The sequence below is a fragment of the Oncorhynchus nerka genome, linkage group LG9b, assembly GCF_034236695.1.
Source record: "Oncorhynchus nerka isolate Pitt River linkage group LG9b, Oner_Uvic_2.0, whole genome shotgun sequence".
Classification (NCBI taxonomy): domain Eukaryota; kingdom Metazoa; phylum Chordata; class Actinopteri; order Salmoniformes; family Salmonidae; genus Oncorhynchus; species Oncorhynchus nerka.
In genome coordinates, this window is record NC_088424.1 from 24,804,314 (window position 1) to 24,830,654 (window position 26,341).

The following is a 26,341-nucleotide window of genomic DNA, read 5'->3' on the forward strand; positions in this document are numbered from 1 at the left end:
TAACTTTCAATATACAGAAATCATCCCTGTATGATGCAAACACAGCATCATATGATGCAAAGGTTACATATCTTGAAAACAACTTTCAATCAACTTGGACAATCCAGTACATTCATTCATTCCAGTTCATCTAGGGCCATCATACATTACCATAACCGTGTGAGTTGTGTGTGTGTGTGTGTGTGTGCTTGTGCCTTTCAGACTTGGCGAGGACGTACACTCAGGACGGTGTGTGTCTGACGGAGTCGGGCCGGTGTCAGCTCCAGAGCCTGTCGGCCCCTGCGTCGCGGCGTAGGAAACCCAAGCCCAAGCTGAAGCTGAAGATCATCAACCAGAATAGTGTGGCAGTGCTGCAGGCCCCCCTGGACCTGCTGTCAGAACACTCCCGGGACGAGGACATGGAGGACCACAGAGGTGCCTGACTTTATAGATTTTTTTTCACAATAGTTTAATGGATCTTACCCCCAGCTCAGTATACAGCAAAAACAAAACAATAAATAAGGCCCCTTTTACAAAACATATGCAGTTTAGGCATTGTCATTGTTTGTCTTGAGAATGTAACCAGAGGGGCCTGACTTTAAATACAACAAGCTTGTCAGAAAACACTATGGACCAGTTTCCTGTACACAAATTAACACTAGTCCTGGATTAAGAAGCACCTTTCCTCTGAAATGGCAGTAGTCCTTCACATTCTCAAATTCACATGACTCTTGACAGCAGACGAATAGGTGGTGGGTTAGAGTTGGGGGTGCACTTAATTATAAGGTAAATTCCCAAAATGGAAAATTCCAGAAGTTCAATTAGGTTAATCTCTTGAAGATGACTGGAGTTGAAATTGAATTGACCCTGGGTGCTGTTGCTTGGGGGCGGGGGGGGGGGGTCTGTTGGTCCAGTCTGCAGACTGCTGGGTACTTCCCCTTGTCTGTCTGCTCATCACCTCTCACTCATTCACTCACTCGCAGAGACGGACCTCTCGCTGGACTGCGAGGGGAAGTCTGACTCGAGCCCGGAGCGAGAGCCAGCAGAAGACAAGTCCAAGGGGGCCGACGACAGCAAGAAGAGGAAGAGGAAGCCGTACCGGCCGGGTAGGGCACCTGATTGGAGGAGACAGCTCCTCTGGAGCGTGAAATGGTGCAGTACGTGCCGCACAGCTAGCCAAGCTCAGGGATGACAAGACAAGGCCTTGGAAGCAAAGAAAGAAAGAGGGCTCATTCCGGGGGTTATAAATGGTGTTTTCTGTAGTCTGGATTAAAGATGTTTCCTTATCTAGTGAAAAGCATTGATCCGTGCTTTATTAAACCACCAAGAAGAAGACCCACGTGTTCGTTTTCCTCCCAACACCAATTTCCAAATTGAACCGAGATCAGTAGCATTCTAATAAAAGTTCCCTATGACAATTTGGATATTTATTATTTTATTTTACTAAGAACCAGCAATCTTATCTCCCCCAATTTGTTTATAAGCTTTTCACTGAACAGTTGGAGAGTATGGAGTGATTGTTAGTTGTGTTGGTTCATTGTTGAACATCTTTTTCTCAGGCATCGGTGGCTTCATGGTGCGCCAGCGGAGCCGTCCAGGTCAGGGCCCAGGCAAGGCCAAACGATCCCTGAGCAGGAAGGATTCCTCTGGCTCTGTTTCTGAACCCCCCACAGGGAAGGAGGAGGGTCAGTTTTCACACAACTCATCTACCCAAGTCCAATGCATCTTCAAATGCTTTTGCCTGAATATCCTATTTCTACCTCTGTTGTACAAATAGGAAAATGACTCCTGTTTTAATCATTGGTGCTCGTGATTTTTGTTTTCTTGTAGAATACATAAACCTAATAAACAGATTCTATATTTTTTAAGGACAAGATTCTGATCCAAATGTTCTGCCCCTACTGCAGGCTGGGGAGAGGTGCTGCCTGACACCCCTTTGGAACAGACTCCCCCTGGGCTGGAGGCCCCAGAGAAGATTAAGAAACGCTATAGGAAGAAGAAAACCAAGCTAGAGGAGGCCTTTCCCACCTACCTGCAGGTCAGTCCCACATCTACATTATGACTCCGACATTTGTCTCAGGGTTTATGTGATTTGGAAGATGTCTTGTTGTTTTTAGAACTGAGGGAATATGTGCAGCCATGATTTCCTTTCATAATTATAACGTTACAATCAGGCAACACAGCAATTTGGTAGGCAAAGTGTTTGGAGTAGAGGCTGTCTTGCTGCAAAAAACATCTTAGGATCCTCCATATGCAGATAAATAATTGTCTGAATAAGCTGCCAATCCAAATGTCAACCATTTTCTGTATTTAAAAATCGAGGCAACCATTCATAGATGCAGTAGCACCCTGACAGCCTGGAACGTCATGTTGCATTTACATAAAAAGTAGTTATCTCACCCAATGGGAGGCCTGAGAATACAGATAATACTCGGCATACTGCCTGGCAACAACTTAAAGATGGACCATTGGAGACGGCAGCCCCGTCTTTGTGCTTTCTTAAAGTAGGAGAGAATGCCTACAGGCGTTACCCTGAGTGGGTAGCTTTACATCCTCTACTACTCTTCCTCTCCAAATGACCTCGGTTTGGGTTGGGAATCGATGCATTACGTTTACATAAATGTTTTGTTATTTAGCAGTCTTATTCCAAGCGACTTACAATTAATGCATTCGTCTTAAGATAGCTAGGTGAGACAACATATCACAAACGTATCAAGAACATTTTCCCTCAAGTATTAATCAGCAAAGTCAGTGCTAGTAGGAAAGGTTAGTGCCATTTGTTGGGGAGTGGGGGTGGTTGGGGAGGGAAGGCGGTTGGGGAGGGAAGCTGTTGGGGGCGCCGTGAGTTCCTCTCTCTCTCTCTCTCTCTCTCCCCAGTCTCTCTCTATCGCTATCTATCTCTCTCCCTCACTCTCTATTTATCTCTCTCCCTCCCTTCCTCTCTCGTCTCAAACCCTGAGCTCTATGTCACCTTGTGTTGGCCCGAAACAGATGAGATGTGAGGAGGTGCATTAAGCCATGGGCATCTGTCACTGCTGGTCTGTACTCCACAGCAGGAGGGCCAGGCCCAGAGACCAAGTAAAACCTAAAGGGCCCCGACACCCAACACAGAGGAGGAGCACATTGGATTAATGATTTAAATGGTAAACTAGGCTTTTAATGTCCCAGCACAGTGGTTTGGCTCAGCAGTCATGTGTCCATCCGCTGGAGAGATAAGACATTGCTGATGGGGAGATAGCTACGTAGATCCATCTACACTGGTAGAGAGAGAGAGTCCACTGACACGACTATTGGCAAAAGCAGCAGAAGTGTTTGCCTCAATGCGTCTCCTTGTCAACTTTGTTCTGCATAGCATATAAAAAAAGAATAAATACAAACAGAAGGGATGGATCATGTTTCTGTGCCTCTTGATAAAAGGTGGGAGATATCAAAGGTTGTCAGTTATCTTGAAGTATGGTGTGTCTATGGAGAATTGACCCATGCTGTGTTGTCTAGGAGGCGTTCTTCGGTAAGGACCTGCTGGATAAGAGCAAGCAGAGCAGGCAACAGGCGGTGGAGTCTGGCCTAATGGAGGAGGGCCAAGCAAGGGCTGGAGCCGGGCCCCAGAGGGACAGGAAGCAACCCACCACCAGCTTCCTGGACCCCTCCTCGTACCCCCTCCTCAGTGTGACCTCGGGCACGTCCAGACCCACCAGACCACCAGGACCTCGTATGTACTACACAGATACACATAGAGACACAGACACTCACACACATGCTCGCACGCTCACACACACGCACTCTTTTCCATTGATCCATGCTGTGGTTCCTGACTGTCTTGTCTTCTCATCCACAGAGCCCTCTGAAGAACCTCTAGTGGATCTGTCGGAGGTTCTCAATACGGATGCAGATCTCCTGGGAATGCTGGGGAAACAGACAGGTGACTCTGGTATGTCACTGATCTCTGAGGCTGTCATCGTGGGAGGAGTTTACTGCTAGCCTGAGATGTCTTGCCGTCTGTCTTTTCAAAATGTCACTTTCTCTTGTCACATACTTTTCATAATTATTTTGGACATCTTGTGTTTTGTTTGATCTTTATTTGACGTTGTTTCAGGTGTGTTTTGTGCGTTTTTGTTTGGTTTCAGTTTGGTTTCCTTGCTCTGTCTCCACTCTGTTTTATTCACTCATATTGTGTCTTGATTTGGGTTCTGTTTCTGTAGGTCTTGATTTTTTCCATTTCCAGGTTGACACCTCACCTCCTCCTTTTGGTAAGGGCTCCATGGCATTAGTAGCAATAGTACATTCGCATTCATTTACCGTTTCTGTGGCAAGCTTTTTAATTAGGCTGACTTCATCGCTCGATTCTAGGAAGTTGGGACGTGTGTGTGTGAGTGTATGCGTCCGCACATTGGGGTGTGAGAGTGCTTCTTTGGGCTCATCTTTACATGCATGCTCTCATGTCAACAATAGCCTCTCACATATAAAAGGTGTCCCCATCCTTTGTTTGGTTTTTGGTTCAGTTTGTGACATTCAAGGCAAACTGACTTTAGAAACGTGAGAGTGATTCAGATTCTCACTGAAACAATCGGTCAAGGACTGGCTCTCTATTCAAACTCAGAAAATGAACAATTTAGAGGCAAACGATTTAGAGAGAATGAGAGGCCTTGGTGAGTGGCCTTCAATATAGTGATGACACCGAAGGTCTCAGTCTCTCTCGTCCCTGCTCTGTGATTGGTGGAGAATGGCTTAGCAACTATGCTTCCTTTGTTCTTTCTCAGTAAATACTTAAGATTCCCTCAGTATTTATTTGATTAAATAAAAAGTATTGGTAGCTCAGTTTGCAGCAGTCGTCCTGATGTTGAGAGGATAGTAGAGATTGTGTTGAGATTCAGAGATTAATCTCAAAGGATAGCCTTCATGAGTAATCCTGCTAAGCTAGCACCGTTATCATCTTCATTTAATTTCCACACAATGCAGATATTCCCCTTATTTTATTCAAATGAGATTCAAAGTTTATCAGCTAGACAAAGTTCTAATTAAAATTGCTGAAGGATACATGTTTTAATCTACATTATATACAATAAACACAGAATCACAGATTGATTGCAGTATTCTTTGAAGTCCATCTACCTTGCATAGTTGTTAGTGTGTATCTTTGCTAACACGTTTGTTATTCAATGTGTGTTTTGTATGTGTCTGTGTGTGTACATATGTGTGTGTTTCCTCAGCTGGTCTGGACATTGGACCCCTGACAGACAGCTCCCCAGCGCAGTCTCAGTCCGGCAGGAGGCCACTCCGTACTCTCCCAGATGAACATCTGGACGGGATCCTCAGTCCAGAGATGGAGATGGCTGACGGTCTGGAGATGGCTGACGGTCAGTAAGGGGCCTGGTGGTCAACACCAGGTCTTGTGCTGACATCTGTTTTTCAGAACCCACATAGACACTTCACTTCTTGGTATAGCTCTGATCACTGAGTATCCATTTACTGAGGTAAATAATCTATTTTTCTTCTGGTTTTAGAATCGATTCTCAGCAAACTCTACAAAATACCAGGTTGGTTATTAGTAACCACTATTTTTGTAATCACTCTGTCCGTTCCTCTCCTTCAGAGAACCAGGGTTAAACATAACCGAAAGTTAGTATTATCTTTCTCTATCCGTTTTAACTGTGTTGTCTCTGTTGGTGCCCCCCATAGAGCTGGAGGGGAAGGACGTGGAGGACCTGTTCACTGCCGTCCTGAGCCCCAGCCATCCACCACAGCTGCCTCACCCCCACGGCCCACCTGGAGCCAGCCTGACACACCCACATGCAGGTATGATACCTATATTGATCCTGTAGCAGTTACTGGCAGTCTTTTGCTCTTATCTGAATATTTTATCAGACCTATGTGACCAGCTGGGTCTTCAGTGTACCACAAAACAGCCCACTGAGATAAAGCCTAGGCATTAGCTCTGGGAGCCAATGCAAATATTCAGGTCTCAGGTGAGGTTGCTTGTCACGTGAGCATGGTTTGCCCAAAGTAATGCAAAGATATAATAATTTGTTTTTCCATACAGGGAATGCCATGTTTCCACGGATGCCAATGATAAACGGGCTGATGGGACCTAACCAACGATTCCCTCTGAATCCGACCCATCCCGGAGCAGAATCATGTATCCCAGATAACTTCTCCCCCCTCCACCGCATGCCTTTCACTGACAATCCAAGGTACTAACTGCAAAACTTACCTTGCCCTGGAAAGCACTCTCTCTATCCACATAATGATCTGACAAACTGTAATGAATGCTATGTCATACAGTGCCTTGCGAAAGTATTCGGCCCCCTTGAACTTTGCGACCTTTTGCCACATTTCAGGCTTCAAACATAAAGATATAAAACTGTATTTTTTGTGAAGAATCAACAACAAGTGGGACACAATTATGAAGTGGAACGACATTTATTGGATATTTCAAACTTTTTTAACAAATCAAAAACTGAAAAATTGGGCGTGCAAAATTATTCAGCCCCCTTAAGTTAATACTTTGTAGCGCCACCTTTTGCTGCGATTACAGCTTGGGGTATGTCTCTATTGTGTCCCACAGTTTTGCACATCGAGAGACTGAATTTTTTTCCCATTCCTCCTTGCAAAACAGCTCGAGCTCAGTGAGGTTGGATGGAGAGCATTTGTGAACAGCAGTTTTCAGTTCTTTCCACAGATTCTCGATTGGATTCAGGTCTGGACTTTGACTTGGCCATTCTAACACCTGGATATGTTTATTTTTGAACCATTCCATTGTAGATTTTGCTTTATGTTTTGGATCATTGTCTTGTTGGAAGACAAATCTCCGTCCCAGTCTCAGGTCTTTTGCAGACTCCATCAGGTTTTCTTCCAGAATGGTCCTGTATTTGGCTCCATCCATCTTCCCATCAATTTTAACCATCTTCCCTGTCCCTGCTGAAGAAAAGCAGGCCCAAACCATGATGCTGCCACCACCATGTTTGACAGTGGGGATGTTGTGTTCAGGGTGATGAGCTGTGTTGCTTTTACGCCAAACATAACGTTTTGCATTGTTGCCAAAAAGTTCAATTTTGGTTTCATCTGACCAGAGCACCTTCTTCCACATGTTTGGTGTGTCTCCCAGGTGGCTTGTGGCAAACTTTAAACAACACTTTTTATGGATATTTTTAAGAAATGGCTTTCTTATTGCCACTCTTCCATAAAGGCCAGATTTGTGCAATATACGACTGATTGTTGTCCTATGGACAGAGTCTCCCACCTCAGCTGTAGATCTCTGCAGTTCATCCAGAGTGATCATGGGCCTCTTGGCTGCATCTCTGATCAGTCTTCTCCTTGTATGAGCTGAAAGTTTAGAGGGACGGCCAGGTCTTGGTAGATTTGCAGTGGTCTGATACTCCTTCCATTTCAATATTATCGCATGCACAGTGCTCCTTGGGATGTTTAAAGCTTGGGAAATCTTTTTGTATCCAAATCCGGCTTTAAACTTCTTCACAACAGTATCTCGGACCTGCCTGGTGTGTTCCTTGTTCTCCATGATGCTCTCTGCGCTTTTAACGGACCTCTGAGACTATCACAGTGCAGGTGCATTTATACGGAGACTTGATTACACACAGGTGGATTGTATTTATCATCATTAGTCATTTAGGTCAACATTGGATCATTCAGAGATCCTCACTGAACTTTTGGAGAGAGTTTGCTGCACTGAAAGTAGAGGGGCTGAATAATTTTGCACGCCCAATTTTTCAGTTTTTGATTTGTTAAAAAAGTTTGAAATATCCAATAAATGTCGTTCCACTTCATGATTGTGTCCCACTTGTTGTTGATTCTTCATAATAATAAAAAATACAGTTTTATATCTTTATGTTTGAAGCCTGAAATGTGGCAAAAGGTCGCAAAGTTCAAGGGGGCCGAATACTTTCGCAAGGCACTGTACATGCCGGATTAGTATTTGAAGGTATCTGCCTAACATTTACATTTTAGTCATTTAGCAGACGCTCTTATCCAGAGCAACTTACAGTTAGTGCATTCATCTTAAGATAGATAGGCGGGACAACCACATATCTCAGTCATAGTAAGTACACATTATGTAGCATAACTACATGATTCAAACACCTCAAATTGCAAGCATTGCTAGTGACTCAGTTACTGGAGGAAGCTTGTGCTCTACCAAACAATGAAAATGATAACTACATGTTTTTTTTGTACAGTACCAGTCAAAAGTGTGGACACACCTACTTTTCATTATTTCTACTATTTTTTACATTGTAGAATAATAGTGAAGACATCAAAACCATGAAATAACACATATGGAATCATGTAGTAACCAAAACAGTGTTAAACAAATCAAAAATATATTTTATATTCTTCACCCATTGCCCTGATGACAGCTACTGTATGCACACTCTTGGCATTCCTTCACCATCCCAATTGGGTTGAGGTCGGGTGATTGTAGAGGCCAGGTCATCTGATGCAGCACTCCATCACTCTCCTTATTGGTCAAATAGCCCTTACACTGCCTGGAGGTGTGTTTTGGGTCATTGTCCTGTTGAAAAACAAATGATAGTCCCAACAAGCACCAACCTGATGGAATGGCATATCGCTGCAGAATGCTGTGGCAGCCATGCTGGTTAAGTGTGCCTTGAATTCTAAATAAATCACAGACCGTTTCAGTTCCTCCATGCTTTACGTTGGGAACCACACATGCAGAGACTATCCGTTCATCCACACCGCGTCTCACAAAGACACGCTGGATGGAATCAAAAATCGCAAATTTGAGCTCGTCAGACCAAAGGACAGATTTCCATTGCTAATGTCCATTGCTCGTGTTTCTTAGCCCAAGCAAGTCTCTTCTTCTTATTGGTGTCCTTTAGTAGTGGTTTCTTTGCAGCAATCGACCATGAAGGCCTGATTCATGCAGTCTCCTTTGAACAGTTGATGTTGAGATGTGTCTGTTACTTGAACTCTGTGAAGCATTTATTTGTGGTTTCAATGTTCTTGAAATTTTCCGCATTGACTGACCTTCATGTCTTAGTTATTATGGACTGTCGTTTCTCTTTGCTTATTTGAGCTGTTCTTGCCGGAATATGGACTTTTACCAAATAGGGCTATCTTCTGTATACCCCCTCAAACGCATTAAGAAGAAATATATTTCACAAATTCACTTTTAACGAGGTACACCTGTTAATTGAAATTCATTCCGGGTGACTACCTCATGAAACTAGTTGAGAGAATGCCAAGAGTGTGCAAAGCTATCTTCTAGGCAAAGGGTGCCTACTTTGAAGAATCTCAAATATATTTAGTGGAACACTGTTTTGGTTACTTACATGATTCCATATGTACTATTTAATAGTTGTGATGTCTTCACTATTATTCTACAATGTAAAGAATAAAGAAAAAACCCTTGAATGATTTGGTGTGTCCAAACTTTTGACTGGTCCTGTATATTTCTCAAATTCGTATTCTTGTGTCCTTCCTATAGGGACAGGAAGTTTAATCAGATGGCCAGAGAGGCAGTGGGTTCGTGGCAGGGGGCTCCTGGCCCTGTCCACAGTGGACCAGGCCCCACCCCTCTTCCTGGTGCTGAGGGGGGCGAGGCGGAGGCCATGTCCAATGCCCAGAGGAGCACACTGAAGTGGGAGAAGGAGGAGACTCTGGGGGAACTAGCCACTGTGGCCCCTGTCCTCTACACCAATGTCAACTTCCCCAGCCTCAAGGATGAGTTCCCAGGTGTGTGTGTCACAGTCACATCTTTGTGCATATCCAGCCATTACCATGACTTAATTTACAATTGAAGATGGTATGAGAATTGAAGATGATATCAGATGTCCTTCTTGAGCTGCAAGCATGTTGTTGGTCTAATATTTTAAAAAATATTGTCACTTTAGACTGGTCTACAAGAGTCAAACAGATTGCAAAGCTGTGGAGGAAAGCAAGTTCGCAAGACAGGGCCCCGTATGTGGTAAGATGCCTTTAATTCTGCTTAGATTACATTGTCCCCAGTAGACATCCATTGGAAATGTGAGAATCCCAAATAATTTAGTCTGATCTGTTTTTTTTTTTATGTCAGACTAAAAGTTTTAAATCATTTTTTGAAAAAGCCAGTGCTATTTCAAATCCAGCCGTTCACAGATGACCCGATTAACAGAAGAACCACAGTTCTCAGCGTTAACCTCACACAGAACCTGTAATTACGTTCAGGAGAAGTAATTTTATCTGGCAGAAGCCATGTTTTAAGGACATGCACTTGGTAAAAAAATCTACTGAATAAAACAAACTAGTAATAGTCTCCTAAGGTTTCCATGGCACCAACTGAAATGATTTATTCTGTTTGTGTCTGCGACTGATTTTGCTCTGCAGCAAAAAGCGAGGGACAACAGGGCTGCTCTGCGCATCAACAAGGTTCAGATGTCCAACGAGAGTCTGAAGAGGCAGCAGTCGCAGCAGCTGCCGCTGTCCCAGCTGCCCCCGGCCTCACTGCAGCCTCCCGACGAGGTGTTTGACCCCAACATACCGCTAGACACAGACTTGCTCTTTAAGGACCCTTTGAAACCCAAAGAGTCAGAGCATGAGCAAGAGTGGAAGTTTAGACAGGTAAGGTTGTATTCAGAGAGGTGAGGTAATAGTGTGTGCAGGCAGGTTAGTATGCTAGTGTGTGTGAGAAGCAACCAGTTCAGATGCAGTTTAGGAAGTCTTCTCCCCATCCAAAAAAAACCAAACACAGTAGTTAAATAGTCTCCTTGTTGGTCTTTTGGGATTTAGGGTGCTAAGCAAACATGCATTGCTTGTTCAGGTTACTATTTGAAAGACTAAAACATGTTTTGCCTTTTCATCCTGTTCCTACAACAGCAAATGAGACAGAAAAGCAGGCAGCAAGCCAAGATCGAAGCCACCCAGAAGCTGGAGCAGGTGAAGAATGAGCAGCTGCAGCAGCAGCAACAGCAGTCAGGCAGCCAGTCGGAGGGAGACGGTAACAACAGCGGCAACCAGAGTCCTTCCTCCCAGCACGGTAGCAACGGCAGCATGTCCCCCATGCAGCACAGCACCGGGGGGAAAGAGGGCTTCATCCAACGTCAACTCCCAGTGACGCCCACCTCGGGGCCCCCTGAAGATGTGTTCCTGCGGCCCCCTCCTCCCCCTCCTTCAGGGGGGTCCTCTCAGCCCCAGTCGCCCCAGGTGTTCTCCCCTGGCTCATCCAGCTCCAGACCCTCCTCTCCCTGGGACCCCTATGCCAAGATGGTAGGGACCCCTAGACCTCCAACTCTGGGGCCCAGCGCGTGTCGCAGGATGTCCATGGAGTCTGGCAAGTCTCCCACCTCTTTGATGGAGCAACAGGACAGAGGGAGGCTCACGTCTCCGGCTCATGAGGCTTTCGGCTCCCCCACGTCTATGAGTAGGGAGATGGATCCCTATGCCAAGCCCCCTGACACCCCCAGGCCTGTTTCTGGGGACATTGACCCCTTCCTAAAGCCTATGTGCCCACCCAGAGTCAACCAGGGTCCCCAGGGAAGGCCCCTGATAGGCTCTCCAGTGCGTGGAGACCCTTACTCTAGACCCATGATCCGCCAAGAGGCCTACCAACGGATGGCTCAAAACAGGATGATCCTGTCAGACCCTTACTCCAGACCTCTGTTAGCTCCCATCCCGGGGAGCAACGAGCAGGGCTCAGTCCCTCAGTCTTTGTTCAAGACCCCCATGCCTCCACCCCAGGCCCAGGACCCCTTCAACAGACCAATGCCTCATCCCCCAGACCGGTTCTCTCAGCAGGGAGACCCCTACGCTCAGGCCCCTCTGACCCCTCGACCTCATGATAGCTTCACCAGTCCACCGAGGATGGCCCAGCACCATACCCAGGGCCACCCCTTCCCCCAGCCCGGCCCAATGGCACAGTTACCCAACCGAAACCCTTACGCCCATGCTCCCTCTACTCCAAGGCCCGACCACTTCACATATGACCCCTTTGCCCAACCCCCAGGACCCTCATCAGACCCCTATGCTCAGATGCCAGGTACCCCTAGACCTATGAATGACCTTATCAGCCAACTTCCTGGAAACAGACCATTCTTTGAGTCCGGCTATGCTCGACCTCCAGGCACTCCTCGTCCAAACGACAACTACAGCCAATCCTCTGACCCTTATTCCCAGCAGCCCAACACCCCTCGCCCTGGTATGAACCATTTCCACCACCCTCACCCACACCCCCAGCCCCCCGGTCAGAGGATGTCCCCCGGGCACTCCATGGATCCCTACACACAGCAACCTGGTACCCCTCGGCCCCCCAGGTTCTCAAAGTCCCCAGGCAACCAGAGACTAGCCCCCATGGATCCCTACGCTAGTCAACCTGGAACCCCCAGGCCTTTGAGTGGTGACATGTTCTCCCAGACCCCCAGGCCTATGCTGAATGACCCGTACGCCCAGACTTCAAGCACCCCGCAGCCAGGGATGGGGTCTGACAGGCTGAGTAGACTGCAGGGGCAGAGGCCTGGTCCCATGGGGAACCAGGATCCCTTCTCCCCTCCTCAAAGCGTTAGGCTCCAAGATGCTCCCTTTCCACACCCTGGGTCACAGACACCAAAGCATCACGGTGGGATAGCCGATGAGGGATTTTCTCCATCGCCGTCCAGACGGCCCAACCAGACGCCTATCCATGATCCTTACGAGCAGGCGCCCATGACCCCACGTCCACAGCCAGCAGACAGACCAGATATGAAGGAGCAGCAAGGCCAGGACCCTGGAGGACAGCTGCAAAACCCCTCCCAGATGCCTGGAACCCCCTCTGAGGTTCAGAGTGTTTCTCTGGCCGACAGTGAGGAGAGACTCAAACAGGTAGGACTGAGACTATTTAAACTGCTCTTATCTTCATTTAAAGTATTATCTTCCAGATAAATTTCACCCGTTTCAGTATTCACTTAAATTAACATTTGTATCCCTTGGCAAGCTTGAAGCCACGGTGATTAATAGCTAATACATTTCAATCACTTTTTTTTTCAATCAAATATTCAGTAGAGTTCTGGCATGAAACATGAATTATCTAGTTGGAGGTCTGACAGTTCGTGTTGTTTTATTTAGCGTCAACGCATCCGAGAGCTGATCCTGAAGCAGCAGCAGCAGAGGAGTGCCATCCGCCAGGAGAACGCTGGTATCATGGCCCCTGGTCCTGGGACACCCCGACCCTGGCCGCATGAGGGACACGGACAACAGGGCGAGATGTTCAGCCGGCCCCCTCCACCTTACCCTGGGCCGGGCCCCATGAGCGGACCAATGAGGTTCCCTGGATCTGGACCCTTCCCAGGGGATCAGCGAGGCCCTTTCCCTAATGAGGGTCAGTTCCCCATAGGACAATACTCGGGTGATCCTAATATCAGACATCAGGGGCCAAGGTTTGTAACTGATATAACTGTCCTTATAGACTTAATAAATAAGACCTTATTTTTTGTATGACTCATGAATTTCTAGTCTACGAAAAAACAGAGTCATTCTAGATTGAATGTTTCGGAGGTAACTGTGTTGAAATGTATTTTTTCTTTCGATTGCTCAGGTTTGCATTTCCACCTGGTGGACCGGGACCTCATGGTAGCCAGGAGTTCTTCCCCAGAGGCCCTCACCCCATGCAGGACATCCACCCGGGGATGAGACGCTCCATGTCTGTAGATATGGCCAAGTCCATGGGGGGCAACCCTATGGGGCTCCCCCAGCATTTCCCTCCTAGTGGTGTGCCAATGCAACAGCACAACATTATGGGCCAGCCTTTCATCGAGCTGAGACACAGAGCCCCTGACAGCAGGCTTCGTCTCCCTTTCGGGTCCTCTGGCATGCAAGGGAACAACATGGATCCCGACCTCCAGCCCCAGAGGCCTCCTGGTTTCATGGGAGGGCTTGAATTCCGGTTGCCTCCAAACCAAGGCCCCAGGATGATGATGGAGTCAATGGGGGACCAGCAGATGAGCCAAGGCCAGCTGTCCTCCAACATTGAGAACCTCCACCAGCATCAGCAGGCCCAGATGCAAGGGGGAGCCATGCCAAGGCAAGCCCAGCTAATGAGGTCCATGAGCCAGCCTGCTTCGAACGAGATCCAGGGTATGTCAGCTTCCATGATGATACCTGGGCCTTCTGCTGGGAAGAGTGATGGTCAGGGAGGAGTCTCCATGGCTAACAACAATGACGGAGTGGACGACAAACTGGACACAGACGAATCGGCCGTCAAAGACCTGGAAGATGTTGAGGTGAAAGACCTAGTCGATGCCGATCTGGACAACCTAAATCTGGATCCGGAAGAAGACGGCAAAGACCTAGACCTAGAGACCAATGACCTGCACCTGGACGACTTCCTGACGTCGGGGAAGTTCGACATCATTGCGTACACGGACCCCGACCTGGACGACGTCAAGAAGGACTTGTTCAATGAGGAACTGGACCTTAATGACCCCATGGAAGACCACAGCGACGCCTGTGACTTCCAGAAGGCCTTGTCTGAGAAGAGGAGTTCTAGCTGTGGCGGTGCTGCATCTTCCTTCTCCAATTTGACGTCTGGAATGGGGAAGTCAGAGGGAATGGCCGAGAAGACAGCTGATGTTAAACAGGAAGTGAACTGCCGCCAGAGCTCCGCCTCCTCCCTGCCTTTCGAGTATAAGATCAAAATGGAGGACAAAGACAACCTGTCTCAGACGTCCAATGAGAGGACAGAGCAACAAGCAGATGGAAACACTAACAAGCAATCAGGAGTGCTCTCTGCCTCCACGCCAGTACTCTCTAGCTTACTAATCAAGCAGCAACCAGAGGACTCCACCTGTGACAATCAAGGCAGTGGTAACTCTATGACACAGCCAAACCAAGACACTCAGAACAACTCTGGATTTAGTATGGGATCTCAAACCATGGATCCAACTAACAGGGGAGAAGAAGAAGGAGAAGCATCCATGTCTACCTTTGAGATGGACCAGAGTGGGTTGACCCCGGCTCAGCAGGCCCTGTTGGCCCAGACATTGGGCCAGGCGGGGCCAGGGGGGCACAGACCCCTGCTGCTGGAGGAGCAGCCCCTCCTCCTACAGGACCTGCTGGACCAGGAGAGGCAGGAGCAGCAGCAGCAGAGGCAGATGCAGGCCATGATCAGACAACGCTCCTCTAGTGACTCTTTTTTTCCCAACATTGGTAACTAGACATTTTTTGTTTAGGCTAAATGCTTTATGCCAGTTCAAACGAGTTATTCACTTTCACATCGATATGAGTCGTAAACAGTATAAATGTCAGTGATATGCATAGAGGAATTTGTGTCTTATGTAATGGGCAAGTTGCTGACCACACTTTTTTTTGTCTGCAGATTTTGACGCCATCACTGACCCTATAATGAAAGCAAAGATGGTCGCTCTGAAAGGCATCAACAAAGTCATGGTTCAAAACAACATGGGGATGACACCAATTGTCATAAACAGGTTTCAACCTGGTCCTGCGGCACCATGTCCTGAAAGCACCCCTGTTCCTCCACAGGCCGTTGGACAGGTAACTGAGTCGTCTTTCAAACACAAAGCATACTAGGAAAACACAAAGCATACTAGGAAAACACAAAGCATACTAGGAAAACACAAAGCATACTAGGAAAACACAAAGCATACTAGGAAAACACAAAGCATACTAGGAAAACACAAAGCATACTAGGAAAACACAAAGCATACTAGGAAAACACAAAGCATACTAGGAAAACACAAATTATAACATCAATTCATTGTTTGTTTATTTCAAAACCAGGATGGCAAGCTGACACCCTCAGTGACAAGGCCCAATCCTCCCAATTTTGGACCAGGTTTTGTCAGTAAGTTCACCTCTGTTAACATTCACAATCGTCAGTAAATGTACCCTTTTGATTTATGAGCCATAGTTCAATAATGGTATAAATCTGTAAAAAAAAAAAAAAATCTGATTTTCTTGGCTTTACCAGGCTTAGCCCAAAATGCTTTTGTAATAAATATTGTTAATGTACATAAGTACTAGGAAAACTCACTCTGTCGCTTCCCTCAGACAATGCTCAGAGGACTCAGTACGAGGAGTGGCTCCAGGAGACCCAGCAGCTGCTCCAAATGCAGCAGAAGTTTCTGGAGGAGAAGATCGGCGCCCACAGAAAGTCCAAGAAGGCCCTGTGTGCCAAGCAGAGGACGGCCAAGAAGGCTGGAAGGGAGTTCCCTGAGGAGGACGCAGAGCAGCTCAAACACTTGACGGAGCAGCAGGGTGTAGTGCAGAAACAGCTGGAGCAGGTACGTAATGTCACTTTCTTCATCAGTACTATACCACTGTCTTACCATAACACTAGGCTATGCCCTCAATTCAACCCTCAAACTGCCCTTGCTTGGAACTAAGTTTTGAGACCAGACCAAAATGTTGACTTTTTTTCCTTCAGTTGACCAAACATCCTTTCAAAGCTCCTTGTAATTGTCATAATTATGTATTGAATTATGTCAATACAAATGTTGAATTGTTATTGTCTATCTTGCCAGCTGTTTGTCCATGTTCTTATGTAATATATATTTTTGGTTCTTGTCCTTTCAGATCCGGAAGCAGCAGAAAGAGCATGCTGACCTGATCGAGGAGTATGGTGTGAAGCAGCAGCAGGGTGGCAGTGGCATGCCTCCCACTGTGATGCCAGCAGCAGTGCCAGGAATGCCACCAATACAAGGCGGCCCTGCCGGCATTGTACCAAGTGGGCCTCCAATGAACCACCCATCTATGAACCACATGGTGCAGCAGGTGCCAATACATCCAGGCCAGCCAAACGCCCCCCCAAAACGAATGCCCATGCCCAACGCACCAGCAGGCTGGCATCCTGGAGCTCCCATGCCCATGGGCGGACCCAATATGCCCTCTCAGGTTCCCATGGGAAATCCAGCTCAGCAGCCTCAACTGCCCATGGGCAACCTGCCTCAGAAGCCCCCACAGATGCCCCAGCAGATTCCTCCCCAAATGCCCCAGCAGATTCCTCCCCAAATGCCCCAGCAGATGCCTCCCCAACTGCCCCAGCAGATGCCTCCCCAAATGCCCCAGCAGATGCCTCCCCAAATGCCCCAGCAGATGCCCATGGAAAACCAGCCTCAGCCTCAACCCGGCGGGGTCAAACCCCCACAGGGCTCCGGTTTGAAGTTTGACGACAACAACCCGTTTAGTGAGGGCTTCCAGGAGAGAGAGCGTCGGGAGAGGCTGAGAGAGCAGCAGGAGAGGCAGAGGGTCCAACTAATGCAGGAAGTAGAACGTCAGCGCGCCCTAAAACAACGCATGGAGATGGAACAGCAAGGCATGCTGGGGCCTGACGGGGGGAACATGGTGCCCCTCTCTCAGATGCCGTTCTTCAATGCTGAGCTGCCCCAGGACTTCATGCAGCAGTTAGGACCGATGTTCCCCCTGCAGCAGCCCATGCAGCCAGGGATGGGCTCTCCTCCCGGGGCTTTCATACAAGGCGGAGACCGGAGGGCCATAATGGGTAATGGGATGATTCCTCAGGACATGGGACCTGGTTTTGGGCCTGATAACATGGTACTACAGGGTAACTTCGCCCAGGGTCCACACAGACCCCGGAGGTTCAGCGGACCAGGCGTGATGCCACAGATGCCCGGGGAAGGCCCTCCATTTGGGAGCGGCAACTCCACCACGCCCCTGCCTTCCAACTTCCCCGGCTCGGGTCAGTCTCTGATCCAGCTCTACTCCAACATCATCCCGGATGAGAATGGCAAGAAGAAAAGAAACAGGAAGAAGAAGAAAGACAATGACGATGCAGATTCTGTGAAAACGCCGTCCACGCCGCGCTCTGACCTGACTGCCCCTCTGACGCCCTGCCGGTCAGACACATCCTCCACACCCACCAGGAACAACGCCCACCTTTTTGGGGACCAAGACCTTTCCAGGTCCCCCTTACTTGGCTCCTCCACCTCTACCCCCAGCCATAGCCACTCAGAGCTGGAGAGGCAGCTCTCTGGAGGGCTGGGTGGTGTTGGGCAGCCTGTAGGGATGGGTAGCCTCCCATCAGACATCTCCCTAGCCAGGGCCCAAGCTCTGGAGCAGGAGCGCATCCTCAGCAACATTAAGCTGGAGCAGACTGAGAGCACCGAGTGCCACGGACCCAGAGATGGCACCTCCTCGCACATGGGCTCAGGGATGGGCACGGTGAAGGAGGAGGGTGGAGCTGCAGTACAGAGCCCCTCCCACGGCGGGGGAGCAAAAGGGGAATCTGGGAGTAACAACGAGCTCCTCAAACACCTGTTGAAGAACAGGCAGACGCCTCTTAATGGACCAGGGCTTCTCCACCAACGGTCAGACAAGAGCCTGAGGTCTGAGGAAGAGGAGGCGGATGCAGACTGCAAGGCTCTGCTGCTAAGGCAGAGCTCCATGGACAGCAACGGGGTGAGTCGTCTGGTAGATGAGGCACGGCAGTGGAGGTGGTGAAGGCTCATTGTAACAGTTGGGATGGAATAAATGGAACGATCCAGTTCCATTAATTACAATAAGTCTATCCTCCGATTTCTCCCTCCACCAGCCTCTATTGAGTCACAGTGACCGCTAGCTTGCTATGTAGGTAGATGAGCAGCCAGTGTGAGTCACAGCCAAGCCAAGTAGGCTCTGAGTCTGGTTCAGTGAATCAGTCCAATGGGTTGCTGCCTGTGACAAACTGCTGTGAGTCATAGTAGGAGGCAGTAGTTTAGGCTGAGTCGTGATCCATGAAATGGTCTCTCAGATCTTCTCCTGCTAAAAATAATGGTGGTGTTGGTGGAAATACCCAAAAGGCTTAAGAGTTGTGAATTGTAAAAGTTATTTATGAACAGCGTGGTATCATGTCATGTTTTTTTTATATAGATATTTTTGTGATTGCCGATAAACGAGACACTGCTTTCTTACCAGTATATCTATGACAATTGACACAGTACTCATCTACCTCCTCCCAGGCGTATTCAGACGGACAGCTCTCTGGCCTTCCAGAGTTTCCAGGACCACTGCTCACAGGACAGGAGAAGAGGAAAGGCAGGAACAAGAGGAACCCCAAAGGAGGAGAGAGGCCCGCCTCTCGTTACAAGAAGAGGAAGAAAGAAGGGGAGGAGAAGCAACTGGTGCACTCCAGCACTGATACACTAATGACCCAGCTCAAACAGGTAGGGAGTAGACTTAAACATCACATATCACTTATAGGCATAGTCACATTAACCATACCTACACATACATATTACCTCAATTAGTCCGACTAACCGCTGCCTGTATATAGCCTCGCTACTGTTATAGCCTCACTACTGTATATAGCCTCTCTACTGTATATAGCCTCTCTACTGTATATAGCCTCGCTACTGTATATAGCCTCTCTACTGTATATAGCCTCTCTACTGTATATAGCCTCGTCACTGTTATAGCCTCGCTACTGTATATAGCCTCTCTACTGTATATAGCCTCTCTACTGTATATAGCCTCGCTACTGTATATAGCCTCTCTACTGTATATAGCCTCTCTACTGTATATAGCCTCTCTACTGTATATAGCCTCGTCACTGTTATAGCCTCTACTGTATATAGCCTCGCTACTGTATATAGCCTCTCTACTGTATATAGCCTCTCTACTGTATATAGCCTCTCTACTGTATATAGCCTCGCTACTGTATATAGCCTCTCTACTGTATATAGCCTCTCTACTGTATATAGCCTCTCTACTGTATATAGCCCCTCTACTGTATATAGCCTCTCTACTGTATATAGCCACTCTACTGTATATAGCCTCTCTACTGTATATAGCCACTCTACTGTATATAGCCACTCTACTGTATATAGCCTCTCTACTGTATATAGCCTCGCTACTGTATATAGCCTCTCTACTGTATATAGCCTCTCTACTGTATATAGCCTCGTCACTGTATATAGCCTCGCTACTGTATATAGCCTCTCTACTGTATATAGCCTCTCTACTGTATATAGCCTCTCTACTGTATATAGCCTCTCTACTGTATATAGCCTCGCTACTGTATACAGCCTCTCTACTGTATATAGCCTCTCTACTGTATATAGCCTCGTCACTGTAGATAGCCTCTCTACTGTATATAGCCTCTCTACTGTATATAGCCCCTCTACTGTATATAGCCTCTCTACTGTATATAGCCTCGCTACTGTATATAGCCTCTCTACTGTATATAGCCTCTCTACTGTATATAGCCTCTCTACTGTATATAGCCTCGCTACTGTATACAGCCTCTCTACTGTATATAGCCTCTCTACTGTATATAGCCTCGCTACTGTATATAGCCTCGCTACTGTATATAGCCTCGCTACTGTATATAGCCTCTCTACTGTATATAGCCTCTCTACTGTATATAGCCTCGCTACTGTATATAGCCTCTCTACTGTATATAGCCTCTCTACTGTATATAGCCTCGCTACTGTATATAGCCTCGCTACTGTATATAGCCTCTCTACTGTATATAGCCTCTCTACTGTATATAGCCTCTCTACTGTATATAGCCTCTCTACTGTATATAGCCTCTCTACTGTATATAGCCTCTCTACTGTATATAGCCTCTCTACTGTATATAGCCTCTCTACTGTATATAGCCTCGCTACTGTATATAGCCTCTCTACTGTATATAGCCTCTCTACTGTATATAGCCTCTCTACTGTATATAGCCTCGCTACTGTATATAGCCTCTCTACTGTATATAGCCTCTCTACTGTATATAGCCTCTCTACTGTATATAGCCTCGCTACTGTTATTTTTCACTGTCTTTACTGTTGCTTATTATTTCCATATTTATCTTTTGTTTACTTAATACCTATGTTTTACTTAAAAATTACGCTGTTGGTTAGGGCCTATAAGTAAGCATTTCACTGTAAGGTCTACTACACCTGTTGCATTCGGTGCACGTGACAAATAAACTGAAAGCTGTTGATACTCTACACACACGTCAGAGACTTCTTCTTATACCAATTGGCCGCATTCAGCATGTTACATTTACTCATCTCACATTAAGGGGAGCTAAATGATCCCTTCAGAGATGTTTCCTTCCACAGCTCTGTCTTTAACAGCGCTGTGATGCATCGACCACAGAGCTAGCTAATTACAGATAGGACGGTGCCCCGGGTGTGTGTATGCTGATACCATTACATGCATCATAGCCACATTACTGCTGTGTTAATGGACTAGCAAATGAAGCTGCTAGGTTTGACAGTTATACACCCAGGCATTACTGGTGGTTATTATGGAGAAGAATGGGACATATTATAACCCCCCCCCCCCCATGGTGCTCTTCATTGATTAAATCTGTATGCAGCCGCATCACTTCATAAATGGCTTTAGTTGATTGCGATAGAAACTACACAGTTTGATTGCATACCGGTATTCAGTTTGATGGCATGGAGCCATGATATGGTCTCCTGGAGGGCAGGGGGACCATATAAAAATGATGTAAAGTGAAACAAATGGTATCCTACCCTACTGGGTGCTGCTACACCATACTGTCTGCATATCACTGATAAATGAGACAGAAATAATATTGTTTTTCTCACCAAACGTTATTATCAAACAGTCAACCAGCTCTTTTATTACAATTTACGTGCTGTTTTGTTGAAGTTTAAATTACTGTCATTTTGATAAGTAATTGCTGTCTTCGCTTCCTTCCTATGTGGGAAGGATAATTGTAGAAAATGAATTGAATGGGAAATCTAGACTTTCCAAACACGCTTCAATTTGAAATACCCAGTAATCGCTGTAATCAATAAACAAGGATAAATTACCCACAGACTTCCACTAAATACATAGCCGCCACAGCGGAGTTGAAGATGTGAATAATACCCCAAGTATGTTCATTTGCCTTGGTGCTATTTGTGTTCATACAGTGAGCTCCAAATTGGGACAGTGACAAATGTTTTGTTGTTTTGGCTCTGTACTCCTGCATTGGATTTGAAATGTTGCAATGACTGAGGTTAACATGCAAACTGTCAGGTATAATTTGGGGGTATTTTCATCTATATCTTGTGAACCGTTTAGAAATTACAGCACTTTTTGTACATTGTCCCTCCATTTCAGGCGACCAAAATTATTGGGACAAATTCACTTGTGTATCAAAGTAGTCAAACGTTTAGTATTTGGTCCCATATTCCTAGCACGCAATGATTACATCAATCTTTGGACTCTACACACTTGTTGGATGCATTTGCTATTTGTTTTGATTGTGTTTTAGTATATTTTGTGCCCAATTTTATTGTAAATAAGAATAGAATATATTTCTAAACACATCTACATTAATGTATATGCTACCATGATTACGCATACAGTACCAGTCAAAAGTTTGGACACACCTACTCATTCAAGAGTTTTTCTTTATCTTTGCTATTTTATACATTGTAGAATAATAGTGAAGGCATCAAAACTATAAAATAACACATATGGAATCATGTAGTAACCAAAAAAAGTGTTCATCAAATCAAAATATATTTAATATTTTTCATTCTTCAAAGTAGCCACCCTTTGCCTTGATGACAGCTTTGCACACTCTTGGCATTCTCTCAACCAGTTTCACCTGAAATGCTTTTTCAACAGTCTTGAAGGAGTTCCCACACATGCTCAGCACTTGTTGGCTGCTTTTCCTTCACTCTGCGGTCATCACAAACCATCTCAATTGGGTTGAGGTCAGGTGATTGTGGAGGCCTGGTCATCTGATGCAGCACCCCATCACTCTCCTTCTTGGTAAAATAGCCCTTACACTGCCTGGAGGTGTGTTTTGGGTCATTGTCCCGTTGAAAAACAAATTATAGTCCCATTAAGCTCAAACCTGATGGAATTGCGAATTGCTGCAGAATGCTGTGGTACCCGTGCTGGATAAGTGTGCCTTGAATTCTAAATAAATCACAGACAGTGTCACCAGCAAAGCACCATCACACCACCTCCTCCATGCTTCACAGTGGGAACCACACATGCAGAGATCATCCGTTCACCTACTCTGTGTCTCATAAAGACATGGCGGTTGGAACCAAAAAACTCAGATTTGGACTCATCAGACCAAAGGACAGGTTTCCACTGTTCTAATGTTCATTGCTTGTGTTTCTTAGCCCAATCAAGTCTCTTCTTCTTCTAAAAATTCAAGAAAAACCCTGGAATGAGTCTGTGTCCAAACTTTTGACTGGTACTGTAGTCCTGAATTAATTGTGAATAATGATGAGTGTGAAAGTTACAGACGAAATAATATCGTGCCCCCCTCCCAAATGCTAACCTCATCTGTTATCGTAATGGTAAAAGGATAGCATGTCTTGGGGGTGTGATATTTGCGCGTCTAACTTTCTCACTCATCATTATTCACGATTGATTCATTCAGGACTATCCATAATCGTGGTGGCATCCACATTAATATAGATGTGTTTAGCAACATATTCAATTATTATTTACAATAAACTCCAAAATGACACAATACATTATTTAGCATTAATTTCTATTGGGCACAAAATAATCTGAAACACAACCAAAACAAACAACAAATGAATCCAAGTTTGTAAAGTCAAACGCTTGATGTAATCTATTGCGTGCTACTGTAGGAATATGGGACCAAATACTAAACTTTAATGCATATAAGTGAATTTGTCCCACTTTTGGTCCCCAAAATGGGGGACTTGTACAAAAAGTACTCTAATTTCGAAAACAGTTCACACTATATGGATTAAAATACCCTCAAATTTAAATTGACAGTCTGCACTTTAACCTCATAATCATTTTATCATTTCAAATCCAAAGTACTGGAGTACAGAGTCAAAACTACAACAAAAATGTTCACTGTCCCAATACTTTTGGAGCTCACTCTATATCAGAGGTAATTATGGAAGTTGGCAGGCAGTTTTACACCACCAAGGAACATTCCTCTCACTTCACATATAGTTCTATCATCATTAGCACATTCAACCTCTCGCCTTTCTTCTCCCCTGGCTGTAACTCTTCCCTAGGTCATTACTGGAAATAAGAATGTTGTCATATTCTCTGGTCAAATATTAAAGGGTTAAATAGATAAATAAATATGCGTAACCTAGAACCTAATATGTTCTCTCCATCTCCCTTCCTCTCTCTCGTCCTACAGCAGTTGTCCCTTCTGCCCCTCATGGAGCCCCTGATAGGGATGAACTTTTCTCACTTTGCCCCCTACGGGAGCGGCCAGCTGAACGGTGAGAACCTCCTGTCTGGGACATTTGGCAGTGGCTCTCTGGACGGAGTCTCTGACTACTACTCCCAGCTCACCTACAAGGTGAGGCCTCACCTCCAACTGGAGTTTTGTTCTTTAAAAAAAAATCCTACTTATCTCGTATTTTTAGTTAAAGAGACAGACTTTGAATGAGCTAGGGAGAGATGGAGGGATCCCACACAAACATGTACTGCATACTGTGTGCGCAGAAGGTGCTGGCACTACCCACTAGACCAGCCCCAGGCACAAGACACTTCAATTAAGATGAAGTTGAATGATGCCTTTGGTGCCTTTGAAGCAGTGATTTGTGGTTGCAAGAGACGACTATGATACAATATTATATATCCCCTGTTGTAGTATGTTGACATGTATTCCTTGGCTTGTTTCTTCAAAGCAGAACAATCTGAGCAACCCCCCCACCCCGCCGGCTTCACTCCCTCCGACTCCTCCACCTGTAAACCGACAGAAGATGATCAACGGCTTTGCCACTACAGAGGAGCTAGCCAGCAAAGCTGCTGCCATGGGTGAGCACTGGGGAGGGTTCAGAGGTCACAGGTGACCAGGGGTTATTGGTAGATTAGTTCCAGCTTGCTGAATCTCTGAAGCTGTTTTTTTTTACCTCAAAATAATGTATCATACACAGCATTCTGAAATGTGTTGAGAAGGTTATGCTGTTTTGAAAGTTCATAACCTTTCCCCAACCCCTATTGAGAAAATGGCCATGAAAGTTTTTGCAACCATTTTCAAATGTAGTGTCATGCTGTTAGGTCCAATCTTAATGTCTCATTCATATGTTCCTCTTCTATGTAGTGTCCAAAAATATGGTCTCCAAGCCGCTCCACGTCCCATTCAGGACCGAGGAGGACCTGCTGGCCCGAGCCATTGCTCAGGGACCTAAAACTGTGGACGTGCCAGCCTCCCTTCCCACGCCCCCTCACAACAACCAGGAGGAACTCGGGTAAGTAAGGCCTCTGCTCCCCATAACAGGGCAATCAGGAGTATGGTTGCAAATTACAGTAATTTCCCCCAAATTCCCAGGTTTTCCAGAAATCCCGCCCTCAAGATTCCCGGAATCAATAGGGAATTAGCAGAAAATCTGCAATCCTCCTACCAGGGTTTCTGTAAAATCTGGTAATTTCAGCAAAATTACCAGAATTTTGCAATCCTAATTAGGAGGGATGTCTTTGGTTATGCTTTACATCTTAAAGATGCCGTATTACTTTCTAAACCTGTCATTGTGATTACAGTGTATTCTGTAAATACTTGGCCGCACAATCATTTTCCCTACTGGGACAAAGATTCATTTGAATTGCACTTCATAGACAGTGCAGTGGACACTTTGTATACTAATATCTGTCTAAAAACATGCATTCTCCTTGATCTGGGTACTCGGACGAGGCTGTAGATACATGTAGTGAGCTCCAAGTATTGGGACAATGACATTTTTGTTGTTGTTTTGGCTGTGTATACATCACTTTGGATTTGAAATGAGGTTAAAGTGCATATTCCTAGCACGCAATGATGACCTTTTATTTTTATTTATGTTTTTTAACCTTTATTTAACTAGGCAAGTCAGTTAAGAACAAATTCTTATTTACAATGACATCCTACCCCGGCCAAACCTTAACCCGGACGATGCTGAGCCAATTGTGTGCCGCACTATGAGACTCCCAATCACGGCCTGTTGTGATACAGCCTGGAATCAAACCAGGGCCTGTAGTGATGCCTCTAGCGCTGAGATGCAGTGCCTTAGACCACTGCGCCACTCATGAAGCTTGTGACTCAACAACATTTGTTGGATGCATTTGCTGTTTGTTTTGGTTGTGTTTTAGGTTATTTTGTAGACAATAGAAATGAATGGTAAATAATGTGTTGTGAGATTTTGGAGTCACTTTTATTGTAAATAAGAATAGAATATGTTTTTAAACACTTATATGAATGTGGATGCTATCATGATTATGGATAGTCCTGAATGAATCTTGAATAATGATGAGTGAGAAAGTTACAGACGCACAAATATCATACCCCCAAGACATGCTAACCTCTCACCATTACAATAACATGGGAGGTTAACATTTTTTGGGGGGTATGATATTTAAGCTTAATTTATCACTCATTATTCACAATTAATTCAGGATTATCCGTAATCATGGTAGCATCCGCTGTCCCAATACTTTTGGGGCTCACTGTATATGATTCAAGCTTTCAGACAGACTACAC

At 45.9% G+C, this 26,341-nt stretch overlaps 1 protein-coding gene across 3 annotated transcripts in view; it reads left to right on the forward strand.

Annotated features, from left to right (window-relative positions):
• The window catches only part of LOC115114491 (histone-lysine N-methyltransferase 2C-like), a 138,320-nt gene that overhangs the window by 93,736 nt on the left and 18,243 nt on the right, over positions 1–26,341 (forward strand). The window contains exons 22-46 of one of the 3 annotated variants that reach the window (XM_065013451.1): positions 202–414; positions 963–1,085; positions 1,539–1,664; positions 1,887–2,017; positions 3,475–3,688; positions 3,815–3,907; positions 4,179–4,226; positions 5,187–5,333; positions 5,481–5,513; positions 5,656–5,772; positions 6,017–6,167; positions 9,437–9,684; positions 9,843–9,916; positions 10,315–10,548; positions 10,804–12,780; positions 13,024–13,334; positions 13,493–15,102; positions 15,272–15,450; positions 15,697–15,760; positions 15,967–16,199; positions 16,492–18,333; positions 18,873–19,076; positions 24,020–24,184; positions 24,516–24,645; positions 24,932–25,079. In XM_065013451.1, coding sequence (XP_064869523.1) covers positions 202–414; positions 963–1,085; positions 1,539–1,664; positions 1,887–2,017; positions 3,475–3,688; positions 3,815–3,907; positions 4,179–4,226; positions 5,187–5,333; positions 5,481–5,513; positions 5,656–5,772; positions 6,017–6,167; positions 9,437–9,684; positions 9,843–9,916; positions 10,315–10,548; positions 10,804–12,780; positions 13,024–13,334; positions 13,493–15,102; positions 15,272–15,450; positions 15,697–15,760; positions 15,967–16,199; positions 16,492–18,333; positions 18,873–19,076; positions 24,020–24,184; positions 24,516–24,645; positions 24,932–25,079 — 8,815 coding nt within the window. The remainder of the gene's footprint in view (positions 1–201; positions 415–962; positions 1,086–1,538; positions 1,665–1,886; positions 2,018–3,474; positions 3,689–3,814; positions 3,908–4,178; positions 4,227–5,186; positions 5,334–5,480; positions 5,514–5,655; positions 5,773–6,016; positions 6,168–9,436; positions 9,685–9,842; positions 9,917–10,314; positions 10,549–10,803; positions 12,781–13,023; positions 13,335–13,492; positions 15,103–15,271; positions 15,451–15,696; positions 15,761–15,966; positions 16,200–16,491; positions 18,334–18,872; positions 19,077–24,019; positions 24,185–24,515; positions 24,646–24,931; positions 25,080–26,341) is intronic. The other 2 variants (XM_065013452.1, XM_065013453.1) reach the window with 2 other exon arrangements.